Source organism: Hypomesus nipponensis, chromosome 19, assembly GCF_054491055.1.
Source record: "Hypomesus nipponensis isolate SF chromosome 19, ASM5449105v1, whole genome shotgun sequence".
Lineage (NCBI taxonomy): Eukaryota > Metazoa > Chordata > Actinopteri > Osmeriformes > Osmeridae > Hypomesus > Hypomesus nipponensis.
The window spans coordinates 9,849,288-9,861,274 of record NC_140379.1 but is presented as its reverse complement, the minus strand read 5'-3'; the positions used below and the strand labels follow the sequence as shown (position 1 = coordinate 9,861,274).

Below are 11,987 nucleotides of genomic sequence, written 5' to 3'. Positions count from 1 at the left end.
TAAATTTCAAACGATTGCAACATAATTTCTATTGAAATATTTTTATTTTGAGACAAAAGTCCATTCAGCATCAGACACTGTTTGTAGCTGCTATGTGCTGGTGGGCTGAGGATGGTCCCTGCGGAAGCCAGAGGAAGCAAAGGCATAGAGGAAAGGGTTCAGGCAGCTGTTGAATGTGGAGCAGGCGATGAGGAAGTCCCAGGCAATCTCACACACCCGGTACAACTCCTTGTTCTTCAAGGCCACATTGACCACCGCCAGCAAGTTGAACAGGTGCAGAGGAGCCCAGCAGGAGAAGAAGGACACTATGATGCTGCCGACTAGCTTGGCGAGGCGCTGCTGTCGCAACTGGGAGGCCAGACTCACCCTGCGATGGAGGAAGAAGTAGGAGGTTCCCAGGATGCAGCAGGGCATCAGGAAGCCCACCACGGTCTGGAGCAGCAGCACGCTCATCTCCACAGCCCTGCTTGGGTAGCGTGAGATGCAGGAACTGAGTTGGCCCGTGGTTCTGATGTCTCGCACTAAGAGGGAGGGGAAGGCAATTAACCCTGCAAGCCCCCACAAGAATAACAACAGGGCCTCCTCCCCCAGGCGACCCAGCCGTGCCCAGTTCTGAGGGTACAGTACTTGGATGTAGCGCTGCACGCTCAGCAGGGTGATGGTCAGCACGCTGGCGTTCAGACCACCATGTAGTAGAAAGAAGAGTGTCTTGCAGAGTTCGGGGCCCAGGTCCCAGTTCTTCTTCAGGTTATAGATGACAAGAGGCAGGCAGAGCAAGACCAGCAGGTCACACAAAGCCAAGTTCAGCATCAGACGCAGAGTAAAGTTCCCGCGCTCCAGATTTCTCACCACCACCACCACCACTGCCAGGTTCCCAGGGATGCCCAGTAGGACGCAGAAGGCCATGATGACGCTTGGCGCAATGCGGGAGATGTGCCAGTACGGACGCTGCATTACCGTTAGCAAGTCTGGCTCCATCCTCAGAATTACTCTAATTGGAATAACTGAGCGACACAACAGCCAAGATATGCCAGCTCTGACACGCTGGGCTGTGTGAGATACACTGAGCACAATTCATATCCTGGTTGTGTTTTATTGTTGGAGATGATGAGGATATACACTGTAGGCCAAAAACAAAGACCTTCTGTGATTGTGAGTTATGCTGCTTTGAATATACAGTGTGGTTACTGCTTGCTGTTCCTATGAAATGGAGATTATTAACCAAATAGCTCTAACTGCTATGGACTTCGTTATGGCATTTGTATACGAGGCATGACAAGTTTTACGATATATGCAATGAAACCACCTATTCGAGGGTGCAGTACATAAGTTACTCTCCAGAACGGTAGGTGGCGCTAATGCAATAATGATTGACATTTCAATTGCACGGAAAAGGGAAAAAGGGAGCGAGGAGGCGATTTGTGCATGTCCCCTTCCATTTTCTTTGTTATTATATCTAATAATTATTCAATTTTCATTGTTACCAGAGGGTAATATACAGGTGAATTGTGCTTAGTTGCTTTGTAGTCATGTCTGTCGTGCCTCCCAACCGTTCGTCCACCGGTTGGCCCCGTGGTGGGTCTGTTCAATTTGGTAACAAATACATGAGCGCGCCTGCAAAACCACTTACTCTGGAACGAACTATAAATCTGTAAGTATGAAGGTAAAGTCCTGTTGTGTTTTTTTTTAACCGACGTTATGTTTGTTTGTAACAGCATTAGCTTGTAAGCTAGCAAGCTAGCAACAATCGGAAACCTAGTATAATGTGCATACTTCTGCATTCTCGTAGATACCCCCTCACCAACTACACATTTGGTACCAAGGAGCCTCTGTATGAGAAGGATAGCTCGGTGGCCGCACGCTTCCAGAGGATGCGGGAGGAGTTTGACAAGATGGGGATGCGAAGGACGGTGGAGGGTGTGCTGATTGTCCACGAACACCGGCTACCGCATGTGCTGCTCCTGCAGCTGGGAACAACGTTCTTCAAACTGTGAGTAATATCCACAATTACGCAGTACTGGTTACATGAACTCTGTTGTTGCATGATGTGCTTCTCTGTTGCTTAGCTACACGGTTCTCTATCTACAGGCCTGGTGGAGAGTTAAGCCCAGGGGAGGATGAAGTAGAGGGGCTGAAACGCCTCATGACAGAGGTACACATATGTCTAGGGGCCCTTTCTCCTTGTCTTAAGGATCTGGGAAGGTTAAGGTTTACCATGGTTATTGTTTTCTGTGTGTGTGTGTGTTTCAGATCCTGGGCCGCCAGGATGGAGTGAAGCAGGATTGGGTGATTGATGACTGCATCGGCAACTGGTGGCGTCCCAACTTTGAGCCACCTCAGGTATGCAGACCCCCACGCTGAGCCATGTCAGGAAGGAGAACTATACTGCTGTTTCTGGTGCATTCTAGTTACGTGTTGATGATGATGATATGTGTTTTTTCTCTGTTATTGGTTGTGTTTTGTATGTGTTACTGATGTATTTTACTCTGTTCTACAGTATCCCTACATTCCAGCCCACATTACCAAACCGAAGGAGCATAAGAAACTGTTTCTGGTGCAGCTGCAGGAAAAAGGTAAGGGCCACTTCACAGAAGGATGTAACACATCGACTAGGCTACAGTAACGTTATCCCACATTTCCATTCAGTCATTTAGCAGATGCTCTTTTCCAGAGCGACTTACAGAATCAGAATTGGTGTTTATTCGCCATGAAAGTTTGCACGGACAAGGAATTTACTTTGGCAGGAGAGCCTACCTAGGCAGCCATTTTCGGCGCCAAAGTACAATAAGTACAGGGACATTCTCCCCGAGGCAAGTAGGGGGAAGTTCCTTGCCCAAGGACACAACGTCATTTGGCACGGCTGGGAATGGAACCAACAACCTTCTGATTAATAGGCTGACTCCCTAAACGCTCAGCCATCTGACTCCCTTCAAATTTTGCTGTGAATACTTGAAGGCGTACCTAATAATACTAATAATGTTATTAACATTCTTGTCTTGTGCCTAGTAGACTGCTGGTGCTCATGACGGAAGGTCTTGAGTTGACTTGCTGCTTTTATTCTGTTCTTTAGCCCTGTTTGCTGTCCCCAAGAATTACAAGCTAGTTGCAGCTCCCCTGTTCGAGCTCTATGACAACGCCCCTGGCTATGGACCAATCATATCCAGCCTACCACAGCTACTGAGCAGGTATGTTCTGCAGTGGTATGTGTGTGTGCAAGCACACTAGAGATTGCGTTAATTCAGATAGGACCATTTATCTTACAAATCACTGATGACTTTTGTACTTTCTTAGGTTCAACTTTATTTACAACTAGAAGAGGAGGGTCTGGGCTGTCTCTGTGAGTGCAGCCGTATCTGGGCAACGGGGGGATGGGTTGATGGGAAGCAGAACTGGCCGGGATTTACTGCAGCTGACCTCTGAATTCTCGCCGTTCCTGACAAACCTGCAGGAGTAGTTTATGGTGGATGGATGAAAGTACTATTTGATTACCTTTTGTTTTGTGTAGAGCTGAAAATTCCAGCTAATTTTGTCTGATTAATGTTTATCCCAGAGGGTCTGATTTTACACTCTCAGAAGAGAAATATTTTGATTAAATACATAAAAAAAAATTGAGTTGAGCATCGAGTTTCATGTTATGTTTTAACCTGTGATGATGTCATGCATTTTTAATAAAGCGGTCCTTTCAAGGAAAAGTTCATTTTTTAAATAAATGTCACAAGTGTGGGGTTTGTTGAATGGTGATGCGTTGACAGAAGGCCTATGATGGCTCAACACTGCAGTATCAAATGCATTTGAAAAAGGTATTTTACAGTGAAGACTTTTCTATTCAGTCTTTGGCAATGGAACAGGTAATTGTAAAACATCCCCACATGAAAACATGTTGGACAGAACAACATTCTTTGTCAAAAGACGCATAAAATAAAACGCTGACTGGATGTAAAACAAGTTTATTTTTTACATTACAACAGTGCTACAGAAGTGAGTGCTGAAGTCAGTTGCGTATTTATGACGCAATATGTCTGCGACCTACACTATTAGGCTAAAATGAATTCTAAGCGACACCAAAATGACAGCAACAACTCAGAGGAAAGAAAGAAGAAAAAGAAAAGAGAGGAAACAGCAGAACTTTCCCCCGTTATTGAAAACGAGGAAGTGAAGAAGGCGGTGAAGGAAGCTTGGGCACAGCGAGCACAGTACAGCCATGGTTAGTCCGCAGTTAGCTTGCGATCGCCAAGATTTTTAGCTGGCTAGGTACATGTGTTATACAGCATCAATCACATGGTTTCCATAGCTAACTTGCGCACACAATGGAACGCTTGCTGGCTATACAGCCAAGTATTAATTATCCCCCAAACTAGGTATCCGTTATAGATTAGTTGTTGTTGAAATAGCCTATTCTATTTAACTACATCTCAGTGAGGTAGTGTAGTGTCGTCTCGGCATACTCGTCTCATGTACAACTTTCTCATTAATAAATGTATTGTACTGCCAGTGTGCTTAATGGCCCTTATCAACGGTGAATAAAGTGGTTGTAAATAAATCCACTGTCTTCCCCGCCGTGTCTTTGGGCAGGCGGGCTGGAGCTGGACTGCGAGCCTTTCCCTCACTGCACCATACGCAACTTCCTTCACAGCGAGGCCTTCACAGAGAACCTGCATAGAGAACTACTGGACCTCAATTTTCACGAGAAGTCCAACGACCTGTACAAATTCAGACAGGTATAGGATCACACGTAGCTTTTAGCAGGCCATTTTCTCCGGAGTGGTAACAAGTTGGTTTTCCCAATTCCCTTTACAGTCAGATGACCTGAAAAAGAGAAAAGAGCCTCACATCACTGGCCTCAGGTAAATCTGTAACAGCAGAGAGAGAGAGAGAGAGAGAGAGAGAGAGCCTTTAATAACCCATATGATACAATATTATCTGTTCATATTCAAACGTTCGGATATTGGTATTACATATACTGTTTGTTTTGACAGGGCAGCATTATTTGGACGGTTCCGAGCCTGGCTTGGAGAGGTGTTGGAGGTGGAGCTGGAGACGACAGTGGATATCTCTTGTGCCAAATACCAGCATACAGGTCCATTACTTCCTGTTCCTCTCACCTTGGTCAGGAAGTATTTGAATGATGTCTGCTAGTATTAGGGTTACCATAGTGTTCACAGGCATAGCTCCGGAAAGTCTTTTATAGGATGTCTGTAACACCTGCTTTCTCTCAATCCTTTATTCTCTGTGTGCTGGTCCCTTTGTCTGTAGATGTTCTACTGTGTCATGATGATGAGTTGGAGGGCAGACGTGTGGCCTTCATCCTGTACCTGGTGCCCCCCTGGGAGAGCAGTGATGGAGGCACGCTGGATCTGTACAGCACTGATAGTGAGCATCCATTTCCTGACAGAGAGATCTGCAGTAAGAGTGCAAGAATGTGGAATTTCCTGATATGTGTATGTGGATCTGAAAAGTGACATGGTGTGTTTTATCGTTAGGTATGTTTCAGCCCCAGAGTATAGTGAAGTCTCTGGTGCCTTGCTGGAACACTCTAGTTCTCTTTGAGGTTTCACCCGTCTCCTTCCACCAGGTAACAAGTTCATCACAGCCTCTATCCTTCTTCTCTCAGTTTTACTGCTGTGTTCTTGACCGGAACAGTGTTCGTCCTAGACAGAAATGGCATGTGTGTGTGTGTGTGTGTTTGTGTGTGTGTGCAGGTTGCAGAGGTGTTGTCGGAGGATAAGTGTCGCCTGTCTCTGAGTGGCTGGTTCCATGGCCCATCTCTGGAGCGCCCACCTCGTTACATGGAGCCACCAATCCCCAGGAGCCCACACCTCCCCAGAGATGTAAGAGTGTGTAGTATGTAGAAGTGTGTGAGTGTGTGTTTGTAGGAGTGTTTGAGTGTGTGTATGTAGGGGTGTTTGAGTGTGTGTATGTAGGAGTGTGTCAGTGTGTGTTTGTAAGAGTGTGTGCATGAGAAGACTGGTTGTTATTGTGACTGTAGTCGGTTATGTTGTGATTATCGTACACATTTTTTGTGCAAATTCATGTTATTGTCTTTGTCATTTAACTGTGTGTGCCTGTGTGCATGCATGTGTGTGTACTTACAGGAGACTCTTTTGCTGGAGTGGTTGAACCCTCTCTATCTAGACTGTGTTTATCAGTCTCAAGTTCAGGAAGAATTTGAGGACAGCTCAGAGATCCAGCTCAAAAACTTCCTCAAGGTACAACCTTTATATTCCCTGCCCAAATGTCACACATGTGTCTAGCTCCTGGCAGGTGAGACCAGACAGGCCTGACACTAATTTTCTCTGCAGGAGGAGAAGTTTAGGGAGGTGAGTGAAGCATTACAGTTGGCCCAGGTCCAGTGGTGCAAGCGGGGTCCACCCAATAAAAGGTGAGACTGAGAGAGAAATATTGTAATAACCAAATGGTAGTGCTGGTTTTAAATGACAGTGAGGCATTTAAATGTGAACAGGTGCTATGAAGTGGCCTTGTTAGACTCCCTGCCTCCATGTGTGAGTGCATGCTGGGAGCTCTTCTGCTCTGAGGCCTTCTTCCTACTGCTGTCCAACTTCACTGGCCTGAGACTGCACTACCTGAGCCCCAGTGATGAAGACAGTGAGGAGGAGAAGGAGGAGGAGGAAGAAGAGGAGGAGGAGAACCAAGAAGATGAGGCGGCCATGAGGAATAGAGGTGCCACAGGTTCATCTGGAGATAGACCAACAGCAGATGAGAATATAAAAGTCAAAGGTTTGTGTGTGTGTATGTGTGTGCACCATCATGGTTGCATGTCTGTGAGCAGCATGATCACCCCTGTATCCACCGCCCCCCAGTGCAGAGCGTGCCTGTGTGTTCCGGGGAGCTGCGTCGCTGGTCTCATGGAGACTTCACTCTACTGAACGATGCTGATGCTGCATCAGCAGAATACGCCCTGGACTTGCTGCTGCCTCTGGGATGTTCAGGTCAGGGACACACGCACATACAAACTGTCCTCAAAAACAGTTGATACCAAGCCAACGTGAGTGTGACATGTTTCTCTCTCCCAGACTGGCAGGCCCAGTGTGGAGGCTTTACCTCCTATGTGGCCAACGAGGAGGATGAGGAGGTGAGATTCAGCTGAGGCCTAGAGAATGCAACCCCTCCTCAATTCTTTCTTGTCTTGTAATATTACTGATCCTACGTGTGTTGGTGGCCTCTCTGTAAATCAGCAGGCCTCCAGCGATCCCTGGAGAGTGGGGGGCTATGTGCAGATGGCAGCTGGTTATTAAGATGTTCATGGTTGTCATCGTTGTCATGGTTGTGACTTGTCACATGGTGTCCTCTGCTCCTCAGCTCCTGACAGTGTATCCAGAAGACAACTCCCTGGCGCTCGTCTACAGAGACAAGGAAACACTCAAATTTGTCAAACATATTAATGAGAGCAGCTCCAGCAGGCTAGCTGCCCATGAAAGCTCAAAAGGCTTCTACGACTTTGCCTTTGTCTATTATGAATGAGTATGTCTCAAGTATTGTTTCTAATAAATCAGTGTGCAAACGGTCAGTCTGTGGGCCCCTATGATGTCAGATAGTTCTACATTACAAAGAACAGGCAGGTATACCCTGTTACCATGGTAACTCGGTTTTGGTCTGCTTAGGGCTACAGCAGAGAAATGTCTGGTGTCCATTTTTGTTGAGTGAATATTTGTAAGAGCCAAAGCAACTAATATTTATGTTCATGTTATAATCCTGATGTTATACTTTTGACACACAAACCCTCTACACTTTTCAAGGGACACTTTTACTTCACGGGCCTTAATCTTTTCAGGAAGATTCTGTTCAGTAATGAGCCATTTCCTTTTCCTGTGGTCGATTGTGAGGCAGTTCACATCTAGAATTTTTGTCATGTACGGTGTTTAAATTTTGAGTGAAGCGGGGGTGTGAATATTATTAATTGACTATTCAATATGAGGTTCAAAATTTGTCAACATCCAAAAGTCCCATGATATTCAATCCTTTTTCTTTTTAGTAGGCTACCAGTGTCGTAACACTATCCTTTTAGTATTCCGCAAAACACCATAGCGCTTCACAAGACAACAAACCACGGGCGTATAACATCAAGAAACTGAACTACTTCCTTCCCGTAAAGGTCCTTACTTCAGCCAATTGTAAAGCTGTATCTGAATTCACCAATCACAGTACTCAAAAGCTTCCCTTTGACCAATAGCCTGCTAAGAAATTATTGTATCTGTGGGTGTGCTCTGCTGGGTAGGACGCTTAGCCGCCCAGAACTAACTTTTTCCATGTTTAAGGTAAGATTATGACAATGAAACAATGTTGAAGTGTGTAAGCAGAGACAGCAAAACTGAAATAACGACTCACACCTTGTAAACAAGCAAATAACGATGTGAATCGTATCGTTTCTTGTCAATAATGAAATAAGTTAGGTTCCGTTTCATTTCTCTTGACTCTGATACTTTGTCGAATTTTAAACAGCTAATGGCTTTAGTAGTTTGTCTCGACCAGGCATGCTTTCTTTAATTAGGCCTATTTAAATGTGCCCAACACCTACTGACAAACAACGAAGGAAAGTTGTGTTGTGTGTTGTGGACATAAGTGTATTGTTTTATCTGTAATGGCATAAACAACACATGCCTCTACTAGAATCTTATGGAATTTCACTCGTCATGTGACCCACTGGCCGCGCGCTATGATGCGATTTATTTTCCGAGTATCTGGCACTGTAGACCAGATTTCAGATAAAAAAATATTTTCGCTTTTTACACTTGTATGCGGTTATTAACTGTAGAAACTAAAAGTTACAGTATTATTTTACAGTTTTTATTTTGTTCATTTTTTTGATATACAGGTCTAGGCCTTTCTACTGTTGGCCCAGACTTGGCTTTCTAGGAAGATATTACGTAGTTAACCCTTGATAGACTGATATACAGAATGGTATAGCTCAATACACAGAAGTAGTCAATGATAGACAACATGTCGTTTTTAATCTACAGTTACACTAATCCGTGCATTTATGGTGCATCTGTTGGTTGAACTAAGCTTCCCATCACACTCTATAAGACCTGGAGTATGAATTATGGTAGATGGTCATAGGCTGACTTGTGAGTCGGAGTCCTAAAACGAGGATATAGGTGTAATCCAGATGAGATGGTCTTTTAAGATGTGTCCATAAATTTAACACATGGTGCCACACTTGGTTTACCCTCAACACAACCCCTCTCAGTTTGGTGTGCATGTGCACTAGATTCCCCAGAGCCTGTGGATGAAGTTGAGGTTACTGTGGTCTGGGGTTAGAGGGGCACTGTACAGATTGGGGGATGAAGTCATATTTACGTAATTTCAAAGTAGGAGAGATGGATTTCAGGTCCATGGAAAGCCAGTGTAGATTGTTAGTTGTGAGTTTGAGGATAGATAATCTCTTGTGTTCACTGGTCACCAACACACAGACTCAGCTGTTTTGCTTTCTGCTTGGATTGATTCATAACCCTGGAAGTCTCCTCATGTGTCGCTTGTTGTATAGACTAAACGTTCAGACAGGAGCTTATGACAGGGACACTGAGCTCAGACAAAAGAATTCCCGATCATGAATGTAGAGAATATACAATTCAGAGGGAGAGATGAACAGGGAGTCAGGACAAGGAGAAGAAGGAAGAGACATGCACATCAAGGAGCATTAGACCTTAAATATTGTGTGTGTTGTTGTTATTGTTAACATTTACATTTAGTCTTAGAGCAGACACTGTTATCCAGAGCAACTTACACCAAGTACAGAGACATTCCCCGAGGCAAGTAGGGTGAAGTGCCTTGCCCAGGGACACAACGTCATTTTTTCACGGCCCAGAATCGAACTGGCAACCTTCTGATTCCCTAACCGCTTAGCCATCTGACCCCCTTATTGTGTGCGTGTTCCAGAGTATGGAAATGCACAGTTCGAAGGATGTCCCATGGACAGGCTGTGCTGTCCTGTTCCTGCAGTCGCTGTGTCCCTCTGTGAACCTGCTCTCCCTCTACAAAGACCCACATGGCAAATTCAGCGTCTTCAAGGTCATCAAGCTCACCCTGACAGGTAAGCCCCCGATCTCTGAGCCAAAGGGAGTGTTGACATGGCGACCTGTGTACCTGTGTTGTTCATCAAGATTGGTATGTGTGGTAGTCCTGTTCATGTAATACTGTTTCTGTGGTCTGATTGGCCTTCCTGTGCTGCCCTGTGACCAGACTCGGTGGGGGGTCTGGTGGGGTACGAGATCCTGAAGCTGCACGATGCTGACCCCCGACTGGGCGTGGAGGTGAAGTTTGTGGACGCCACCGTGTGCCGGCGTTTCCTGGAGAGCTACAGCTCAGGCGCTGTGCGGCAGTCCCTCGCCCAGCACTCCTGCCGTCTGCTTACCAGCCCCTTGGAGCTCGAGGCAGAAACAGAGCTGAGAGCCGGCACGCACACCCTGGACAACTGCCCCTCCCTGGAGCTCTGTCTGCAGCACATCCACCAAGCACAGGTATGCCTCACTGTTCCAATGCCTCCCCTGGCCCAGAGACTAGCTATTCTGTACTTTGTTTCCATGGATAGCCTGTATACCCGCTGACCACACCACTGGTTACTAAATGACAATGTCACATCTCCTCAGCCAGAGAGGCTGCGGGATGATGAGGTCACAGCGCTGGAGCAGCAGTTGCAGAACCAGGCCCTAGGCCACAACCCTCAGCAACCTGTCACACAGGAAGTGTCTCCAGTGCCCAGCAATTGCTTTCTGTTTCAGAAGAAGGCCTTTGGTGAGTATATTCCATGTTGCCCAAACCCAGTTAGCAAGATTTCAGGCTAGATTGTGATGTCCTTCCCTAGCTCACACATACCCCACCTACCCTCTCACAGGGCTTGAATACCTGACATAGACCCTATTTACCCTACACTGGCCCCCAATGTCTCTAATAGTCCCTCCCCCTATGTCTCGACCTATCAGAGGACCGCATGCTGACGGCCGCGGACCTGCAGTGTTTCTCCAGCGGGGTGGGCCGCCAGTGGAAGCATGTGGGCCGGGCCCTGGGGAAGACCTGCCGTGCACTGAAGGGTCCGGCCATAGACAACCTGGCGTACGAGTACGAGAGAGGGGCTCTATGAGCAGGCCTACCAGCTGCTTAGCCGCTTCATGCAGGCGGAGGGGCGGGCAGCCAGACTGGGCAGGCTGGTCAGAGCTCTGGAGGACTGCAAACTCACCAGCCTGGCAGAAAACATGCTGGAAAACCAGCCATGAGATGGAACTCTCTGACACGCTCTGACACGCTGTCTTGTTGTGGGTATGTGTGTGTGTGTGTGTGTAGGAGGCTAGGATGAACAGTTGACTCATACAGTGTATCTCTGTAGTCTCTGGTACATAGGTTACTGTCCTTATATTGTAGGTGTTAACTGTATGTGAAGTGATATGTGTGGGTGTATGTGTGCAGAAATATATTTGCTTGTGAGACTTTTTTTTCTTTTATAATTGTGCATATTTCTATGTAATTTCTATGTCATTCTGACTTTGTTTTCTTTTTTTAACAATCCTTCTTTTGACTAAACTAGTAAAGTCCTCAGTGTGGGAGGCTGTTCCTAAAGTACCTGTGGAGCAGTTCTCTGCCCCCTCCCCCCCCCCCCCACACACACACACACCTCAGCCCTGTCCTGCTCTGATCAGAAAGTAATCCCTCAATCAGGAACCAGTCACCACAATGTCATTGTCATTGTACATTTAATAAAGCTATGTGCAGTATGTGGGACATGTTCAAACAAATCAAAATAAAGGGTTGGATTTGTAAAACGGCAATCAGATTAATATTTGTGTCGTTGTGAATGCATTACTGTAATTGAAGTGAAGGTAAAAGTCCATTTTGGGAAATGAACGCATTACCTAATTCATATCCACACAAGGCCCAGCATACTGACGAGGTAGTAATCTCTTTCTAGTACTCACTTGCTCTTTCTGTCTCATACATGCACAAACAAACAGTGTTGCTCTTATAGGGCCCTTTCTGCA

General features: G+C 46.0%; 4 protein-coding genes across 7 annotated transcripts; 3 read left to right on the top strand and 1 right to left on the bottom strand.

The window, feature by feature from the left end:
• Nucleotides 1-90: 90 nt before the first annotated feature.
• Nucleotides 91-954, bottom strand: LOC146246915 (leukotriene B4 receptor 1-like). The gene has a single exon (XM_084682826.1). The coding sequence runs from the start codon at nt 952-954 to the stop codon at nt 91-93; it is 864 nt and encodes a 287-aa protein (XP_084538952.1).
• Nucleotides 955-1,378: 424 nt separating this feature from the next.
• nudt21 (nudix hydrolase 21) lies at nt 1,379-3,692 on the top strand. The gene is made up of 7 exons (XM_084682006.1): nt 1,379-1,651; nt 1,790-1,990; nt 2,089-2,152; nt 2,251-2,340; nt 2,498-2,573; nt 3,071-3,185; nt 3,292-3,692. The coding sequence occupies exons 1-7, from the start codon at nt 1,530-1,532 to the stop codon at nt 3,311-3,313; spliced, it is 690 nt and encodes a 229-aa protein (XP_084538132.1). The 5' UTR covers nt 1,379-1,529; the 3' UTR covers nt 3,314-3,692.
• A 312-nt stretch (nt 3,693-4,004) lies between these two features.
• ogfod1 (2-oxoglutarate and iron-dependent oxygenase domain containing 1) lies at nt 4,005-7,525 on the top strand. Of its 4 annotated transcripts, none has more exons than XR_014732239.1 (13): nt 4,005-4,204; nt 4,573-4,718; nt 4,798-4,844; nt 4,977-5,077; nt 5,254-5,370; nt 5,481-5,572; nt 5,700-5,828; nt 6,093-6,206; nt 6,300-6,379; nt 6,461-6,735; nt 6,824-6,947; nt 7,032-7,090; nt 7,318-7,354. XR_014732239.1 is itself a non-coding variant. In XM_084682003.1 (13 exons), the coding sequence occupies exons 1-13, from the start codon at nt 4,045-4,047 to the stop codon at nt 7,477-7,479; spliced, it is 1,479 nt and encodes a 492-aa protein (XP_084538129.1). In that variant the 5' UTR covers nt 4,008-4,044; the 3' UTR covers nt 7,480-7,525. The 4 variants fall into 4 exon arrangements, 3 of the variants coding, with proteins under 3 accessions (XP_084538129.1, XP_084538128.1, XP_084538130.1); XM_084682003.1 differs by having other exon boundaries at nt 4,008-4,204; nt 6,593-6,735; nt 6,819-6,947; nt 7,318-7,525; XM_084682002.1 differs by having other exon boundaries at nt 4,008-4,204; nt 6,819-6,947; nt 7,318-7,525.
• A 406-nt stretch (nt 7,526-7,931) lies between these two features.
• tradd (tnfrsf1a-associated via death domain) lies at nt 7,932-11,771 on the top strand. The gene is given in 6 exon segments (XM_084682005.1): nt 7,932-8,273; nt 9,895-10,048; nt 10,198-10,475; nt 10,605-10,749; nt 10,938-11,076; nt 11,078-11,771. Coding segments are annotated over 6 exon segments (876 nt in total). The 5' UTR covers nt 7,932-8,264; the 3' UTR covers nt 11,229-11,771.
• Nucleotides 11,772-11,987: the final 216 nt, after the last annotated feature.